General features: G+C 43.7%; 1 protein-coding gene across 2 annotated transcripts in view; it reads right to left on the bottom strand.

Annotated features, from left to right (window-relative positions):
- DCP1A (decapping mRNA 1A) overlaps nt 1-20005 on the bottom strand; it is an 87525-nt gene that overhangs the window by 30111 nt on the left and 37409 nt on the right. Inside the window, exons 5-6 of one of the 2 annotated variants that reach the window (XM_088478681.1) lie at nt 13521-13647; nt 8744-8848 (exon numbers count right to left, since the gene is read on the bottom strand). In XM_088478681.1, coding sequence (XP_088334807.1) covers nt 8744-8848; nt 13521-13647 — 232 coding nt within the window. The remainder of the gene's footprint in view (nt 1-8743; nt 8849-13520; nt 13648-20005) is intronic. The other variant, XM_088478680.1, reaches the window with a different exon arrangement.

Here is a 20005-nt window from a genome sequence, read left to right as displayed (position 1 = left end):
TTTCCCTGGCATAGCATGTGTCACGCTTGGGCACTAGGAATACCTCTGTTGAGGTCGAGAAACGGGGGGTTAGGACCACCTGTGAGGTAAATGACAGGGAAGACAATGACCAATGGCTAGACCTGCCCAGAGGCGCGGAGTCTATCTCACTTGGTGGTTTTCTCCAGTGACCCCTCCAATCGGGATTTGGGTTTCGCTGCTCCAGGTGAGCAGGTCGCGGTCCTCTGGACAGGTACCTGGGAGTGACAGAAGAAGTACTAGAAATACTGGGAAAGGATAATCCAGATAAAGGGTTGCACAGGGAAGCACTTAGGACACACTGGAGCTCTTGACATAAACTTGTACTGACGTTGGTGTAATGAGAACACAACGATGCACTGAGGAAGTACAGGAGATATAATGATGAACTTGTACAGAAATCTGGGTAATTAGTACACAGAGATGCACTGAGGACGTACTGAGAATGCAAAGGGGAGTTTGTACTGAGATCCAGTAATTAGTACACAGAGATGTACTTGAGACGCACCGGAGGTGTAGGAATAAACTTGTACTAACGTCTGGGTAATGAGTACACAAAGATGCTCCTTGAGACACATGGGGAGTGCAACAGACTTGTACTGAAACACGGGAACTAAGGAGCTCATTCAGACCCGGACGCTAAGCTGCGCTCTCACGCAGCAAAAAAGGGTTTGGGTATGCAAATGCCGCGATCGCACTGTGTGGTGTAAGGACGCCCTCTATGTCTTAGAGAGTGACGGCAGAGCAAATGCACGCCGGAGTATAAAGACGCCCACTGTTCTTTCTTAGGACACGTCATCTGCAGGAAGTGTCTGAACAATTGAAAGCATCGAGAGCCATCGGAGCAGCACGCAGCGTTTGAGGAAGACCTTACCCCGCCGCAAGCACTGCGATCACTGCAGGCTGAAATACAACCAAGTGACGTGTACAATGACACTACTTTGCTAATTATGCACACCCCTAAAATGCTGTTTAGACGCCCAGACACACCTGCGTTCGCACATCCACCCCCCCGTTCACAAGCACCTTCCCCTTTTACCACCCACAAACAGCGCTGTCACTCAAAGTAGCGTTCAGTTTGTGTCCTACGAGCGCTCAATTCCCGACCGCAATGAGTGACTCGCGCATGCACATATTGCCACATACGCAAACATGCGATAATCGTACACAGCTTAGTGAACGGGTCTGAATTGGGCCCTATGTACACAAAGATGCGACTTGAGAGACACGTGGAGTGCAAACGGACTTGCACTGAAACACAGGTAGTGAGTACACGGAGGTCGCAGAAAACAACAAGAAGCCAGGAACACTGAGGGAAGTACTACAGTCATTGGAATACGAGAAGGATGTCACAAGGAAACAGTAGCGTTCTGTCTATACAGCAAAGTTGATCAGGCAACTTCCTATTGCAGGAGTCAGACCTAAATACCCCTAGGCAGTTGGTCATTGGATCATGAGATCAGCTGACAGACCGCAGGACTGCCATTGGAGGAGACTGATCAGGTGAGATGAACTAACATGGCTGCACCCATGCCTGCTACCACGGGAACCAAGATGCAAGCATGGAAGCCCTAGCAGGCCCCAGGGAAAATACTCAGCCATAACTCATCACCACAACTGGTGTCTGAATGCCTCAGAGCCTAAAGACATCAGTACAGCGGTGAGTAAAGGCCGATCCCAGGCCGCATCCTGACAGTATGGACGCAATTATTCCCTGAAAAGTGAAGATCAATGCTAATCACTAATTAATACTATTAGCACATCTTCCAATCAGATTGCAGCACGCTTTCCTGACCGCATTACTCTGATGTTACCCATGTCATGGTCTTAGACCAAGTCACCAGATCTGAGCCCAACTGAGCATTTATGGGATATTTTGCTCAGGCAATATTTACTAACAAACACCAGGCATCGGGTTGCTGCTGCATCCCCCCAGGCACAATTATAATACGTCAGTACATGCAATCCTACCAATCATAACGTTGTACAGCCGCACGCAGTGGCCCTATTCAATGGCTTAATATTGCTTTTATATATAGTCCCTTCAAAAAAATAACCTCCGCTGCATAAACAAACCTTGTTTCTATTTTATTTTTTCCTAAACATTAGGCAGACAAGAGTTTTAGCTAATCCATACAGATGGCCCCAGCTCTGGTTTTCAGTGAACTGTACAAAAAGCACAGTAATCAAAAGACACTGGGCATATGGTATGACCACACGCAATTAGATAACGAGTACAGCTACACGACATGAAGTGCTGACCACTGTCTGCTAATTGCAGGCATCCAATGGAACAAATGTGCTCCTGCACAGCGAAAACAATACAGGGGGTGGGGGCAGTTCTACAAGAAATGATTTGATGCCAGTTTACCACAAATGTGACATCTGATGTCACATGACCCCAGCGCCAAGCCTCTTACACGTTATATTATCTTAGGATCACGTCCACACCATCCAGTACAGAAAGCATTTATCATAAGAATATATCGTTTTTGTGACAGCGTCCACAAAACACCTGCTGAAGTAAAGTACACTGAACAGATAATTGGCTAATATTATTCGGAAACACTTGGGCATAAGACAAAAGCAGCTTCAGAGGCATGACTCACTGAAAAGAGGGACAATGTGAGATCACGGCACAGCTACTCCCGTCTTTTGCCACCATCTGTCCTGGCAGGACAGCGTCTGAAGATGTACAGATATTGCAAGTGATTAACCAGGACTGTGCACAACATGTTAGTTTAGTTCTGCAGGGCTTTAAATTTTGATCAATAAACTAAGCACCATGTAGTTAGTGGAATTGGTATGCCGGTTCGATTCCCGGCAGCGGCAGCCCGACATCAGCAGAGATCCCGGCAGCGGAAGGCCGACAGCGCTGGAAATCCCGATCATGGATAGGTAAGTATTGTCTAACCTAACCCCCCTAACCCTCCTTAGGGGTGCCTAACCCTAACCTCCCCCCCAAGTGACAACCCCTAATCCCCCCTCTAAGTGCCTAACCCTAACCACCCCCTTCCCCGCTGCCTAAACCTAAGTCCTCCGGTGGGGGGGGGCCCTAACCCTAAGTTCCCCCCCCGGGCTGCCTAACCCAAACCAATCCTCCCCCTAGCCTAACCCTAACCCTCCCGGGGAGGTGCCTAACCCTAACTCCCCCCCGGGAGCCCTAAACCTAACCCTCCCCCCCCCAGCGGCTGTCCGCTCGCGGTGCCCGGCATCACTACGATCGGGATGCCGGGCGCCGGTCTCCCGGCGTCGGGGAAATGCCGGGCGTCTACATCTAGATGCCCGGCATTTCAACCTTGCCGGGATATGACAGTCGGGAAGCCGGCTGCCGGTATTTAGGCAGTCGGCTTCCCGATTGCATACCGTAGTTAGGGAATTTGTATGAAACCCAGGTCAGGTCTTCAAATAGCTACAGCGAAAGTAGAATTCACGGTGTTAGCAATTAATTACTTACAGTATCACACATGAATGTGATCAATTACAAAGCTTGAAGATGCAGAGATCAGGCAAGGCTAAACTCTCCAGAAGAGTTCCGATTTGTAGTGCGATTTGACTTTTTGCCCCCCACCGCGAAGGACCAGAGGAGGCCCCACCAACACCTTCATGTCAAGATACTTTCACTGTACAAGCGGTTTCATCTACCAGCCTTGTAGTCTCCGTGTGATGACTACAGCGTGCTCCTGCCTCTTAGAAAAGAAGCTACTCCAATAAATTATTAAAAGAGGAAACATGAAAAAGCGCAGGGCGAGATCCTGGGAAAAGTAAACTGCTAGAAAATATTCCTGCAGGGAAGTTGGTTATGGAAACGCTCGCAACTAAGATGTAACATGGACATCCTGAGATGCTACCACTGTAGAGTAACCCCGTCAAGGATAAGGGTGTGTGCCGAATGCGGCAGGTGGGCGGACATGTTTTTTTTTTTAATGAAAGTAGTATTTTATACATTTTTTGCATATGAACAGAGAAAATATCTGCGTAATAAGACAAAGAACAAAAAGCAAAAACGACATGATAATACACGTGTATATCTGAATGCTGAAGAGGGTACATCATAAAAACACACACTGTATCAACGAAGTCAAGATTACACAGTTTCCCGCTTAACATAAAAAATATATTCTAAATTAGCGAACAAGAAAGATAGAGAAAAATAAAAAAAGACCAAGAAAGAAGAGTGTAACGAGGAAAGATGAAGGGTATATGGGAGGAGTTGGGGAGGGGAGGGGGGACGACGACGAGGAGAGAGGACCCCCGGGGCTCCAGGAAAGTATCGGGCTTTACCCAAGCAACTTATTCAAAAGGAAGGACTGAGCTATGCCAATAAGGGATTTGTATCTGTCAGATTCACCGAATTCCAGCCATGGGAACCAAATCAGCGAATAATTCTGATATATATCAGGAGAGGACATTATGATGTCATCCATTGATCTATACATTTCTATTTTTTGAAACCAGTCAGTAAGGGTCGGTGGTGAAGGAGATTTCCAGCGCACAGGTATAACAGCCTTAGCTGCACTTTTGAAATATTTCAATAGTGATTTTTTGTAAATCGATAAGGGCGATACATGTAGGTTTAACAACCAGAATTCATCTGGCACCCCTGAGCCTAGGACTTCTCGTGCAACAGATATTACATTATGCCAGAAAGTTCGCAAAACCGGGCAGAACAACCATATATGAAGTGGGGACCCCAAATTCGCTTCACATCTCCAACACCTTACGGGTACCCCTGGATACCTCTTGGATGGGGTGGACGGGCACCGGTACCAACGGGACACAACCTTAAAATGAGTCTCAAGAGTAAGTATATTAGTGGAGCTACTCCAAGACGTTTCAAATATAGACCTCCATTTAGGGATACTGATATCCATGCCAAGGTCTCTTTCCCAATGTTTTGTGCAGTTTGGTAATGTACAGAAATGGTTCTCAATTAACGGTTTATAAATAGGTGATAATAAATGGGAGGAAGGATTCTGGGACAACACCAATTCCTTAAAATATGTCAGGTCCCGAGTCCCTGCACTGCAAAGGTCTCTGGACATAAGGAAGTGTTAAACTTGGAGACATCTCCAGATCTCATTATTCGGGAGGACCCACTGGATATCAGGAAACGGGAGCACGCCAGATGAGTCATATAGCTGACCAATCCATGAGATATCTGCCTTGAACCACAGTTTATATGCCTGTCTCGAAACCCCAGGAGAAAACTCAGAATTATCAAGTAATGGAGTTAAAGGGGAGGATGAAATATATGTTTTGTTCCTAAGACGCTTCCAAACCATAACGGTATGTCCCATGGTTGGGTGTGCGATGCTAGGTAAGCGGCACAAGTATTCCGGGACACGAAACTATCAGTACTGTAATAGAACTATTGGTTGCAATCAGTTATCGGCTACATTATTGGTCTCCGGCACAGGTGTTTCAGGAAGTCCCTGATGTTTTTTTGTACCTCCCCTTTCAATTCTCACATAGAGAATATACTATATAAGGAGGACTATTTGTACTAGGGAATGTTAATACAGGCTCCCAAGGTTGTTTCTAACAGCTGACATTGGAGACATGATTTGGACACGGAGGTTCCATTGTATTTTAAATGTTGATGGGATCCTATGTGCATTAATACACCAGTGTATTTCTATATATCTGTTTATCTGAGGCTGATACATCAGCATATTTTATTGCCTGCTTTTTATTACATTTATGACTGAGTTATTATTGTCTTTATGTCCCCATTTTTGGAATGTACGGATTTCTTATTTCCATTGGCGCAGCTCTTACATATTTGTTTTTATTGCTTCTAGTTTGTAAACCGTCACAGGAGGTTTAATTAGAGCTGCAGCTAATTGATTTTGGGAGCAGCAGCTAGAGCGATCGTTTTCAGAAGCGCCTTGGATCTAATTGTTGTATTATCTCTCATTGTAGCAGCACGTGTGATCACTGACACCTAAGCCCATTTAAGGATAAGTAAAAATGAACTGACATGTGACCAGGGCCAGATCAACAATGGGTAGATGGGACTACAGCCCCAGGTCTCCACATAAAAATAGGCCCATCATCATGACCGTAGGATGACGGACAGCTGCCTAGCTGGCGACACGGTTGTCGAAGTATTAAAAGTGTATTTTATTTTCCTCACTAAATAATGCAGTTTATGTACAGTTACATATTTAGGGATACATTGGGACTGAGGGCCTGATTAAGAGCTGCTCGTAAGCGGCCGCTCGTTCGCTCTGAGCGATGTTCGCACAACTGCGCATGCGTATGGGTCATAATGCGCATGCGCAAACCAGTCATTGCGGTCGGAAATCGTGCGCTCGTAAAACAGCGAGGGGCTGCTAATTTGATTGACAGGATGTACCGTTTGTGGGTGGTAACAGGGGAAGGTGCTTGAAAACGGGGGGAGTGGAGATCCGAACGCAGGCGTGCCTAACGGTCAAAAGGGCGTTTAATGGGTGTGCATAATTAGTAAAGGAGCGTCATCGACCACGTCACTTGGTTGTCTTTTAGCCTGAACTGCTCGCAGTGATAGCAGTAAGAAAATCCTACCACAACCACTGCGAGCAGTTCAGATGCCTTTCGATGTTCCCGATTAATCTAATAAATACCGGAGATGACGTGTGATGCGAACGGCAAAGCGGCGTCTTTACAAAATAGTGAGTGCATTTTTCGTTTGCTCGCTCACACAGAGGCGAGAACACACCGCAAAGAGCGAGCGCTCAATTTAAATATCCGGCCCCTTTTTTAGAACGACCGTCCACAAATAGCGTCCGTCTCTGAATCAGGCCCTGAGAGTGTAGGGGCTACATGGTGGGTTTGACCACACCCACACAACACTAGTTACCAGGGCCAGCCCAAACACCACTCAGATTACGCAGGCGTGTAGGGCGCTAGCAAGAAAAGGTAAAATACACAGAGCCACCCACCCGTAAGCACCCTGCCACCGGACAGCTCTGGAGTGAGGTGACGAGGGTGGGCAGGAGCACTTAAGAGAAGTGGTGCTCATCTGACGTAGGGTTGTATTCAATTAGAGGCAAAATCAGCCGTTTTCGCAGTCCTTTGCGAATCGGACGTTCGACTGGCCGATTTCGCCAACGATGGCGAAAAACGGACGTTTTTCGCCTAAAAACTGGAGAAGACTTTTCTCAAGCCTAGGGCAGGCACAAAAATTAGCAAAATACTTATTTTTGTGTAGAAATTAGGGGAACCCTTTGGACAGCCCAAAAATTGTAAGTTGCGTACTTTGGCGAAAAACAACCGCTGAAAGTTCGGTGAAAATTTTTTTTTTTTCCGTGAAAAATGCGTTTAACGTATTGGATCTGGTATTTCGGAGTGCCATAAGGATGCGCCAAGTGTTTTAAATATCGCACGTGGCTGGCGCAGGTGGTTTTTTAAAAACACCTAAAAAAACTCCTGCGGCAGCCACGTGTGATGTTTAAAACACTTGGCGCATCTTTATGGCCCGCTGAAATACCAGCCCCAATACATTAAACGTATTTTTCGTGAAAAAAAAAAAATAATTTGACTGAAATTTCAGCAGTCGCTTTTCGCCAAAGTACGCAATTTCCGGAAAAAAAATTCACTAAAGTATCATTAGGGGGCTGTCCAAAGGGTTCTGTAAGAAATCCCCACATTTAAACACAAATATAGGGATTTTGCACATTTTCCCCCTTTTTTTTTTTTAAATGGAGAAAAGTTTTCTCCATTTTTAAATGAAAAATGCTGATGCGATAATATCACAGAAAAATCTGCTATATTATCGCGGGTGCGATAATATCGCCGCTAATTGAATACGGCCAGTAATTGGGCAGGTCTGCCCCTGTTGGTCACACCTCCTCCACTTCTCACAATAGCCCATTGATTGTTCTCAGCTCCAGGTCTATGTGGTCCTTAATCCAGCCTTGCATGTGGCTCAGAGCCTCTACCAATCTTGCATTATCATGTTATTTGGGTTCCTGCCGACTCAGGAGCAACACAGGGATGCAAGACGTAAGAGAGATGACCGTGTCCTCATCTTCAGCGAGCATTCAGGTGTAATGACAGAGCGCAGATCCAGCCCCGTCTGTAAGCCAGTGCCATAAATCTGATAGCTGTGACGCTCAATAGGGTAAAGTTTCTGTGTGTCATAGAGACATCACTGGTTGTGAATGGATAAAACACACTCCCATCAATAAATGGCACAGGCCACACAATGGCTGCCTCTATTGTGTGTTGGTGCACTTTGAGGGTCCTTTAGTCCAATGAAACAAAAGAGAAGGGTGTAATCTTTGTCTGTCATATGTCACATTGTTTATTTTACTATGTGCGGACATAATATATACACAGTACAAAGTAGATCTGCTGACCATAAGTGGTACAGCAACTTTGTTTTAGCTTGTGGATGAAGTCTTGCAGAGATTAATGAGACAGCATAAGCAATATTGGAAGCCCATAGTCACAGTAGTCAATGGCTGATATGTTATTTTATCTTTAGAAGGAATTTGTGTGGTATATTCCACTGAAAATATGCAGAGAAATTAGATTACCTGTGCATATTGCCCAATCAGAAATTAATCATATAGGACACATACAGTACCTGTACACACAACATGTGCTACTATATTATGTAGACGGACTGGACAGACCAGTGAGCCAATATTTGTAATGGAATACTACATAGAAACTGATACTAATCAGATTTGCATGTAATAGGGAGTAAAGTTGGGATAACACAGAAGGCAGATACCTTGTCTTGAGGAGCAGAAGTACTGTTACGCTCCATCTTCTCAAAACTATCTGTCTTCACCGGATCATTCACATTCCTCTGAGCACTGGTGTCATGTCCTTGACCCTAAATAAACCACGCATGACAGGTATTACACATTATAGTTTTATGTACAGATATTTTTTCTTCCCCTCTTACTTCATCTCTCTTCCCCCTCATCTGTCTCTCTTTCTCTTATCAGCACTTGATTTTATTATATATAAATTATCCTTAGCATTACCTTTTTTATTTTCATCTATACATTTGTAGTTTTTGGGACATCCTCGAGTATGTTTTTCTCTCTGTGGGTGGCCTGTGCATCCCTGTGTACCTTTTTCCTATCTCCTATACTGCTATACAGTTCAGATTCTGGATAATGTTGTGATGATGTTAATTGAATGGTTTCCAGGAGTGTCCGTGCGCTTTCATGATGGAGGTAGTATGTGATGAGTAAAGCTGGGTACACATACAATATTTCAGACGGTCCGACACATTGCCAATATCGTCTAATGTGTATGCTCTATGTTGGGCCCATGCGTGCTCCAGGTCGGTCGTCAGATCGGCCCTACATGCAGCTCAATCTGACGATGCGACCGACGCCCCCATGCGGACGGGCAGCACCGGATTGCCGGGTACACATATATCGTTTAAAGTGTACCCAGTATAAGTACTGGAAATTACAAATGTTTGGAGACTGTAGATGTGTGTTATCCAGGAACGCTCAGGAAGTCACATCACTGACACTGGTAGTTGGGGTCAGAGATCACCCAACTGACATTACATACAATCCTGATGACATCATTTTTAACACTCTTCAGCTTTATTTATATATTTATTTACATAATTCCAGCTATCTCTATAACAAAACCTACAGCACTCTGGTTCATGCCTGTAGCCTAGCACCAGCACACCAGCTAAGTTACTGAATATACCAGTATAGAAAAGGCCCAATTCATTGAGGGCGATTCAATTGTTTTGTGGGAGGTGATAATTAATGGGTACCCAGTATTGTAATTCAACTGTTCTGAGCGCCCATTAATTATAGCAGTCATCACACCCTATTAGATTGGGTTTAGCCGTCTAAAGTCCTGGTTAGGGTGCCCATACTGCTGTTTGGGAGCCCTAACCATGGGTTTAATCTCACAATTTTGCTCGTACCCTCCTGAGGGTGCGAGCAGAAATGTCTGCGCCAATTGTGCCCGAACGAAGCAACAATTTTTGCTCCATCGGATGCCCAAATAGCCACCGAAAAAAACAATTGAATCGTCCCCACTGAACTCATTACCAGTGATCGCTGCCCTCAAACTGTACTCACAAATGGCGGCAGCATTCCACTTTGAATCTACATGTATTTTAAATATCCACTAAAAAAACAACTAAAAATTAGATCTTTGGTGACGGACACTAAATGCAGCTGTACGCGCATGGTCTTTGTAATGAGGGCGTGCATGAAATGTTTGACTTTCAGCTGAAAATAAAAGGACAGAAGTAAATGGCAGCATAAGAAATTTGCTTATTACCCTGGACTAATGAAAACCACTAAGTAAGCAGAGACTTTACACTACTAACGGACTGCGGGTGCCGTACAGCCAGCAGACTGAGAAGCCAGTTAAAGATGGTTACACTCATCACTTCTCCATACTTTTATCCAGGTGTCGGAATCACACCCCGCTCTCATGTAGGCAGTATGCAGCAAGCACTCTGAGGATTAAATTGTACTTACAAGTGCAGATTAAGTCACTTGGCCCCTTAATAAATCTCTAGGAGCCTTTGTGGACATGGCAGACTGACATCAGGGCCAATCTTGCGTGGGCAGCTCATTAGGATTATTTTATGATCCATCAGCTAAATAAGGAAGGTCCAATTGCGGGCCTCTGGTTTAATTATCACAAGTGAGCATGAAGGGATGTTACTGTAACAGAGCAGGGTGTAAACTTGGCTGGACTCAGGTCACACTGTAAAATCAAGTCAAATCTCTAAAGCAAAACATTTTCAGGTCTGCCACAATATACTGTAAAGGGAGCATACACCAGCAGTGAGCACCTTTCTATTATACTAGACCTCCATCCTCTAAATTCTATGACCTTGCTAGAGACTGATTTTGGGATTACGTAGCAGACCCTCTAAGAGCTGATGTAGAATTGAATGCTGCCGGACGGAATTGCTCCTGGATTGCATACACAGAAATAAATGTGTATATTCACCCACATGCAGCTTAGTAAACATCGGTGCAGTGCACCAGACCACTATCCGTGCGCTGTTAGATAGTGTCATCATTATCACTTGCGCTACTCAGCACTTGGCCTGAAAATAGGTGTATTTACACTTCTGTCCATCTCTGCATAGTCCGCAAAACAAATAAGTCATTATCTATAATATTCTGTAATACAATCCCCTAAAGTTTGAAGCGATTACCAGAATAGACAGCAATGGAAGCAGAAGAATATATTGCACTCAGGGTCTGATTCAGGGCCGGTTGGTAACACAGCTGCAGCGGTTTCGCAATAGGGGAATATGCAAATGCTAATATCGGCCTTCCTTTTGTGCTGCATGGTTTCGATGGAGCGTACGAGCACTGGGACGCCCACTTTTAGGCTGCGCGGTCTGCGCATTTGCTCTGGAGATTGTAAACTTACCAACATCGACTCAATATCGGTCGCACCATCGACATTTGCAGTGGCCTAGGGTCTACTCCATCTATTCTCCTCTAATCCAACTAGACGAAGCTGTGGATTTACAATGGGGATCGCAGAGTTACCAGAGACGCCCGTGACACTCCCGTGCAACAGTCCCTTTTTGCTATTACTTTAGGTCACCTCCCAGCCTCATCCATGAAATGCCCAGGGATCTCAAACCCCTTCTCAAATGTTAGCGGATGTGAACGGCACCACTCACTGGTACGGGCGTGTGTGGTAAGGGTGTGAATTTTTCACACATGCGCAGCAGCAAAACTTCGCTCAACTGTGTAAATATCAGCACTGGGTCCATCTCTGAATCAGTCCCTCAGCTGAAGACAAAAATGGAAATACAATATAAAATATCACCAGTTTGTAAAAATGTGAATATTATAGTTCTAGAAATCTGTGAATGTTATTAGTAGATCTTTTATATAAGGTGACCTGTACTATAGGCAGAGAGGTCCATTACCTGCCCCTTGATTATCTGTTAATACTCCCGTTTCAAACAAGGGTCAGACACTGCAACGGGAGTAGGAGCACCGGGAAAAAGGGTATGTGGATAGGGGAGGGGGCGAACGGAGTTTTAAATAATTTTAGAAAGCTTTACTTCCCTTCCTTCTCCAGAAAATTTAATTGTGTGCAAGAAGTGTCAATCAAACAACTGGCATAGTAAGTTACAGTGGTGGCTGCAGCACAGTCCAAAATGCAAATAGGGGAGTCGCACCAACTGCCAGGGAGTCCCGGCCAGCGATGTTTGGCAGCGTGTGAAATTACAGTTGGTGTGGTTTCTCTATTTGAATATCGGGCTGTGCTGCAGCCGCACCTCTGGAGCTGCCACTGGTAAGTTGTTTGGACCATTACTCACAGTAATACTACCTTCTTAGCGCTACCCATTATGCCTTGATATTTCCTCAATTTCCAACACCAACCAAAATATCTGTCCTGACTCTAACATTCAGGCGATCCAATACTACAGATGAAAGGTGAGATTTCAAGAGAAGTAGTTAGTGTGACCATTAATCCAACTATCTGTCTGACTATTTCAGCAGTACATTCCCTACTGGAGTGCCCCCCTGCCACGATCAGGACTGTATTGCTGGGCAGTACTTCTGCTCATTGCTGCGCTGCACAGTAGCAGTGACCCATTGCTGCAAGCACCTGCCACTAGTGCATGCATCGGTGAGGAGCGTGGTAGGGCCCCCGGATAGGGATAAGAATCAGCCTAGCTCACACTCCCCATGCCCCAGACCTATACACCTCCATTGTTGGGCAACTCCTTTCAGGTTCTACTGATTTAGCCACCTGGGGATGTGGAATTGGCATTTAATGCTGTTATAATAAATGCAGTAGGGCCGGCAGCTGTGGACAGCAATATCACATCCCTAGTTCCCTACTCCTACTATTTGTTTGTAATATGTGGCAAATCCCAATAGGAATATTTCAATGGGAGGTTAAGAAATCAGTACTCCGTAGTGTACTCAGAGGACTTTTAGCTGTACCCAATTTTTACTTACATCTTATGTTAAAAATGCTATATATATATATATATATATATATATATATATATATATATATATATATATATATATATATATATAGAACGATAACATTGGTATTGCCCTACTACAACCATGCCCGGGCTGAAGGACCATTAAAACGGTAATGACTGGGACTAAATGGTGTAAAGGGATTGTTTACAAAGATGGTGATTGTATGAGAGCACAGACCCAGCCGATGCGAGGGGCACGGAGAACACAGACCCAGCCGATGCGAGGGGCACGGAGAACACAGACCCAGCTGATGTGAGGGGCACTGAGAACACAGACCCAGCCGATGCGAGGGGCACTGAGAACACAGACCCAGCCGATGCGAGGGGCACTGAGAACACAGACCCAGCCGATGCGAGGGGCACTGAGAACACAGACCCAGCCGATGCGAGGGGCACTGAGAACACAGACCCAGCCGATGCGAGGGGCACTGAGAACACAGACCCAGCTGATGTGAGGGGCACTGAGAACACAGACCCAGCCGATGTGAGGGGCACTGAGAACACAGACCCAGCCGATGTGAGGGGCACTGACCTTCTCAAACTCATTCTTGGCCTTACTCAGCATCTCCAGGATGTCTATGGGGCGAGCCAGGCAGCCATTCATACTGATGGGGCTCTGCTTATACGTTTTCACTCTTTCTGATTCCAGATGCACCACTCTGAAAATAAGAAGCCGCAAGTCAGTACGGTATGTTCGTAAAATAAAAATGTATAATAAATACATCAATAGTATTTGTAAGCCATCAAGATAAATGTTTGTACAGTATGCTCAACCAGAAGGCACAACAGGACCGCACGCTACACTTGTTCCGGAATAAACTGTTTTCTCTGTATACTGTATTAGCTAAAGGTCTTTAACATGGCACAAATTCCGTATATAGAATGTTTGGGGGGCATGTATTGAAGCCAGGTGTTATTACAAGTGTATTGTATCATATAATGGGCTGGGATGGGTTGTACGGTTTTCCATCCTCGCCCATTTATTGGATTACATTTAGGGCCATATTCAATTAGCGGTGATAATATCGGCAGATTAAAGCCGATTTTTTTTCGCGATATTACCGCACCCGCGATAATTGGATAGTGTGAAATAGGCAAAAAAGTTTTGACCATCTCAGACTAGGTGAAAAAATTAAATGCAAAATCCCTATTTTTGGCTAAAAATGTAGGGAGTTCTTTCAGAACCTTTTGGACACCCTGTTTAATGATAAATTACCACGAAAGTTTTTTGTAATTTGCGTAATTTGGGCAAAAGTGACCTGTCAAGTTTTGTGGGGAAAAAAAAAAAAAAGAATAGTTGAAAATGGATTTAAGGTATTGGGTCTGATATGTCAAGGGGCTGTATGGATGCAACAGGTGTTTTAAACATTGCACGTGGCTGCAGGTGGTTTTTTTTTTTTTTTACAATTTTTAAAAGTGCGCTTTTACGAAACATATACTTGCACCCGTTTTTACTTGCAGCAGTAATTTCCCGAAAAAAAAATTGCTTTCTATAATTTTTCTACATTTTTCCAATATACGCAAATTACAGCCAACCGACGCAATTTAAAAGTACCCTAAATACTTTTATTACGGCCACTATTACACTTCTAAATTAATTTCCTAGGGATGTTAGCCTTTTTGTTGGGGTACAGACCTCTTTTTCTAAATGTCCTGACATTTTCGCCTGTTTTCGCCCGGTTTTTTGGTGAAAAACGGAGGTACGCATGCCGGAATCGGCGATAATATCACCCGAAATCTGACAATATTATTGCCGCTAATTGAATACGGCCCTTAGTCTTCATTCTGCACCTGTCACAACCCATGCAGTTCCTCTATCCTGTCTGGGGTGTTGCTCTCTGTTCTGGTGCTTCTAGCACACACTGCTGATGCAACAAACTGCTGAAATACAGACCAGAGTGTGCTAGAAGCACCAAAGCAGAGAGCGACACACCAGGCAGAAAGAAGAACGGCACAGGTTTTAACAGGTACAGGGTGCTAGAATACACCCTAGCACAGCAAGCACGTTTGCAAACAATTAACACATCACATATCGTATCGTGGTTCTCATTGCCAATCTGATTACAAAACAGCAACCTCACAGAGATCAGTGAACTACATTCAGTATTAATCAATGACACCTAGTTTCTCTCCGTAACTCCTTACATTAGACATTTTGCTTATATTTTTCAGAACACAAAACTTTAAATCTTGAACAACTAAACGGAGACTATCCCCAACTGACCCTACCAACTGGGTTTCTGGTTCACCAGCGAAACCCCTTCAGGCCAAAATGTGGCCATGAAAATTTATTGCAAAACTCAATTCACATCCCTCCTGTAATCCTCTTTAATAAAAAAAAAACCTCTATTAATCAACAAAATAAGCTTTGCATGCGCAGAGCAGCAGCCAAGCTAGTTTGTCATGTTTAAAGTCTTGTACAGAACAGCTGACAGCAACGCCACTTCCAAACGATCCTCACACATGTCAGTCATTTGAGTCACCATTTCTGCAGGTCCCAGAACTGTCCACCAAGGTTGTATGTTCCTCTAAAGATGGGTTGTGTGACATTCTATACTGAATGATCTAGTGCAGACTGTGTCACTTTGGTGAAAGCATGGGGAGGAAAATAAATGTTATTTTGATAACCTCAAGCATTTACAAAGCATCGACTAAAACAAACACCAGTCATTCATTGACGATTCCTTCACAGCATATGACTAAATAAGCCACTTACTATATACACACCAGATGGTCACAACCCTGATCTCATGTATCAGCGGTCCTGGTTTTCAAGGTCACCTTACTTTAAAAATAAGCAGTTTTCTCAGATGGTTCCTTAAATATTAAAGTGCAGATGAATCCTAAGTTACTTATTTCTTTATGTGAGGGAGGGAAAGGTTACCCTTTACTAAATAGCAGTGGAAGCAAAGCCGACCAGGCTTTTATTTAAAACAAAAAAAGTAATACAAGATTTATTACGTACACACATACAATATAAATATGTATATTATACACACACACATCCCGTATAATTTAACCATACCATTTGCCACATACTCCCACCTGTGGCCTAGTTCCTTCCATGAATCTCATGGTCTTCTATGCAACTCCCATTAGCAATAGGCACAGCTACTACTGGTTGAATATACCACATCAGCCTCCAGGAAACTAAGAAACTGTCAAACCATGCTCCACCCCTGGATGTAGAACTGGGAGTGGATGCAAACAGTTGTCACAAGCTTAGTAAACTAAGTTAAATCTACTTTACTCAAATAATAATAAAAAAAAACAATAGATTAACTTAAAAGAAATTGCCATAGAAAGCAGAGACTCACTAAAGTCCAAAGCGAATTACTTTTGCTGTTCTCAGGTCCCCGTCCATAAGGAGCTCACCACCCTTCACTCCAAAGTAGATTCCCTTAAAGAGACTTGTAGAACAGATCACATAGGAAGATCAGACTGAACTGTTGGGGAAACCATGATATCTCTTGCCCACCTCTTATCAAGCACTTATTGCTGGACACTCCGGACTCAGAGCTTCAACTGGATGGAGCGCACAGGGCACAATTCTACAGATGTAATTTTTTCAGCAGCTATGCGGTTGTGGCTCTTTCAGGATAGAACGTCAGCTACTTTTAGCTGAATGGTTTTTTTTTTTGTCTCTCAAATTTTTTCAGCAATAGCAGATACAGATGAGGCTTCGCCTTTCGGTGGCAAGTCTTTGCAGAGATTAACATCATCTTCACTAAAATGATCATACACGTTCAAAAGGTTCTATTGAAAGTGGGGATCTTGCTGGAACCAAAACATACCTGATCCTGATATAAGCTCAATGCAAAGCACTGAGATCTAAGAGCCCTACTCCAAATGGGAAAGAGCGTTGTCTTATCTATGTCATGAAGTTCCTCCTCCATGACAAAATCTAAACTTCTTCAGAAGAACCTTTGAGAATTTACTTGTTCCTCCTCCTGTACTAAACCTAATGACACCTATGTAAAGGTGTCCATCCACTAGACGATTAAGTTGAGCTATTGAACGATAATGCTTGTTCAATCGTTTGCAAAAATGTCTAACGACCAGCGATGCGCATGCCCGCTGGTCGTTTAGACATCTATCATCGTGCAAACATGCTGGTCAACCTGACGATAACATCAGGTTGAGCATGCTTGCAGATGATTGATGAGCCTGCACTGAATGACTGCTAGTTCAGTGCAGGCTCATCACAGACTGACAAATGACTGCACGATTACAATGTCATAATCGTGCAGTCATTTTCATATCTGCTAGTGGATGGACACCATTAGACCTATGATGAACTGCTGTATGACCATCGTATTTCTGACAGAGACACAGGACAAGGACACTACCAGCAATTACTTAATCCTTTTCTTAATTTGACTTAGGGCAGTTTGTTATACTTTTGTAGTGCAGAGACGGTGCCATAGTTTCCTGCTTCCTACTTATGCCTTGACTCCATTTAACTAAAAGAGCTTTTCTTATATTAGGAGCGATAACCACATAAGTTAAAAGATCATTTTAGTTATTGCTTTAGATCTACCGTGACATTTGATTCTCCCCAAACTTACATCTTGCATTGATTGGAACGTGCTATTAAAGGCAGCCCCGCACAGTAAAAGATTGCCCAAGTGTATAGTAACATGGGTCACACCTGTGACTATTTATACTCTGAGCAGTAAGATTAGCAGGGAGCTTCCTGTGAGCATAGCTCAGTCAGTGCGGGGTAGGCCAGGCCAGGCATGGAGAGGTGTGGAGCTGAGGAGCAAGGACAATCTTGCTTTTATCTGGACAGCTCCTGGAAGTGCTTCAGAGTTTGTGCCATACATTTTTAACACTACTGTGACTAGTTTATTTCTAGATCAGATATAGTGCCATTGTTTTCCGTTATATCTTGAGCCTTCTTTAGACCCTGCGATAAGGTGGCCAAAACAAGGGTGAGGTAGTTGTGCAGTGATCTTTGCTATATGTTAAAGGCAGCAATAGGATTACCATAGCGAAACTTGCATATGGTTAACGTGTGCTTTGTCATTGTTACACATTTTCAAGAAGACTAACTTTATTTTCTTTATTTCCCTCATACCAGAGATACAGAAACGGCCTTTCTATGGCAGGTTCATCCATTTCTGGACTGCACAACCTGACATATATATATATATATAATGTAGGGGTGAGCGGGTTCGGTTTTACTCGGTTCTTATCGCCACTTTACCGCAAGTTCGGATTTATTATATTGGCTATCCAAAACACATGATAGGCGTTAGCCAATAAAATGCCATTTAAAGATCCGAGTAAAACCGAACCCGCTCACCCCTAATATAATGGGAGGTGCTACCTGATGAGACTAAATGCAGGCACAGAAACAGACAAATCTCAGGTGCACAACTCCAAATTATTAATAATATATATATAAATGCAATAAAATTTTGCAATCAATAGAGGTTTTTAGCATAATCATGGCCAAGGTTATGGGCCTACCCACCATATCCAGGTAACCTCTTTAGGTTAGGTCCCTAACATACTAGGGTTCAAATCCAGAGCGCAGGACCCCCCAAAACTGGCCCAGCCAAGCTGCCCCAGGGCACCACCATAGTAAGAAAAGTGCAGTGTAAAGAGATAGTTAGGAGCAGCTGCATATAAAGAATGAAAATAAAAAAGTGAAGTACATATATATTAAACACACAGTGAAGGGTTAAAATGTGTTATAAAGGAAAATGTGTTATAATGCGGTGCCCTGAGACAGATCAACCAACACAATCCAGGAGGACCCACGCCCCAAAAATGAACCAAAGTTGCACTACAGTATATAACTTGTAGGACTTACCTTAGAATTGTGCCTAATACCAGTGTGCATATACATTACCAAACTCCATGCTTTGAAACCAATAAGGAAGGGTGCTAGTCCAGAATGAGGGCGTCTCCTTTCCCTCAGAAGTGCAATAAAGCACATTAAATGGAGTATATGGGAAAGATTTCTGGACTGCACAACCTGACTATATATATATATATATATATACATATATATATATATATGTGCAATAAAATTTTGCAATCAATAGAGGTTTTTAGCATAATCATGGCCAAGGTTATGGGCCTACCCACCATATCCAGGTAACCTCTCGGGTAGGTCCCTAACATACTAGGGTTCAAATCCAGAGCACAGGACCCCCCAAAACTGGCCCAGCCAAGCTGCCCCAGGGCACCACCATAGTAAGAAAAGTGCAGTGTAAAGAGGTAGTTAGGAGCAGCTGCAGATGCTTTGCTTGAAACCAAAGGTAGCACCTCCCATTATATATATAGTCAAGTTGTGCAGTCCAGAAATCTTTCCCATATACTCCATTTAATGTGCTTTATTGCACTTCTGAGGGAAAGGAGACGCCCTCATTCTGGATTAGCACCCTTCCTTATTGGTTTCAAAGCATGGAGTCTGGTAATGTATATGCACACTGGTATTAGGCACAATTCTAGATAAGTCCTACAAGTTATATACTGTAGTGCAACTTTGGTTCATTTTTGGGGCGTGGGTCCCCCTGGATTGTGTTGGTTGATCTGTCTCAGGGCACCGCATTATGACACATTTTCCTTTATAACACATTTTAACCCTTCACTGTGTGTTTAATATATATGTACTTCACTTTTTTTATTTTCATTCTTTATATGCAGCTGTTGCTGCTCCTAACTATCTCTTTACACTGAACTTTTCTTACTATGGTGGTGCCCTGGGGCAGCTTGGCTGGGCCAGTTTTGGGGGGTCCTGCGCTCTGGATTTGAACCCTAGTATGTTAGGGACCTACCCAAAAGAGGTTACCTGGATATGGTTGGTAGGCCCATAACCTTGGCCATGATTATATTAAAAATCTCTATTGATTGCAAAATGTTACTGCAATTATATATACATTATTAATAATTTGGAGTTGTGCACCTGAGATTTGTCTATTTCTGTGCCTGCTGACAAGATTGGAAGCCGCTCACTGACACGTGGACATACAGTATATACCCTTAATGTATCATTTATCTTCT

Source organism: Taudactylus pleione, unplaced genomic scaffold (genome assembly GCF_031769625.1).
Source record: "Taudactylus pleione unplaced genomic scaffold, aTauple2 ptg000217l, whole genome shotgun sequence".
Lineage (NCBI taxonomy): Eukaryota > Metazoa > Chordata > Amphibia > Anura > Myobatrachidae > Taudactylus > Taudactylus pleione.
This window is presented reverse-complemented; position numbering and strand designations above follow the sequence as displayed.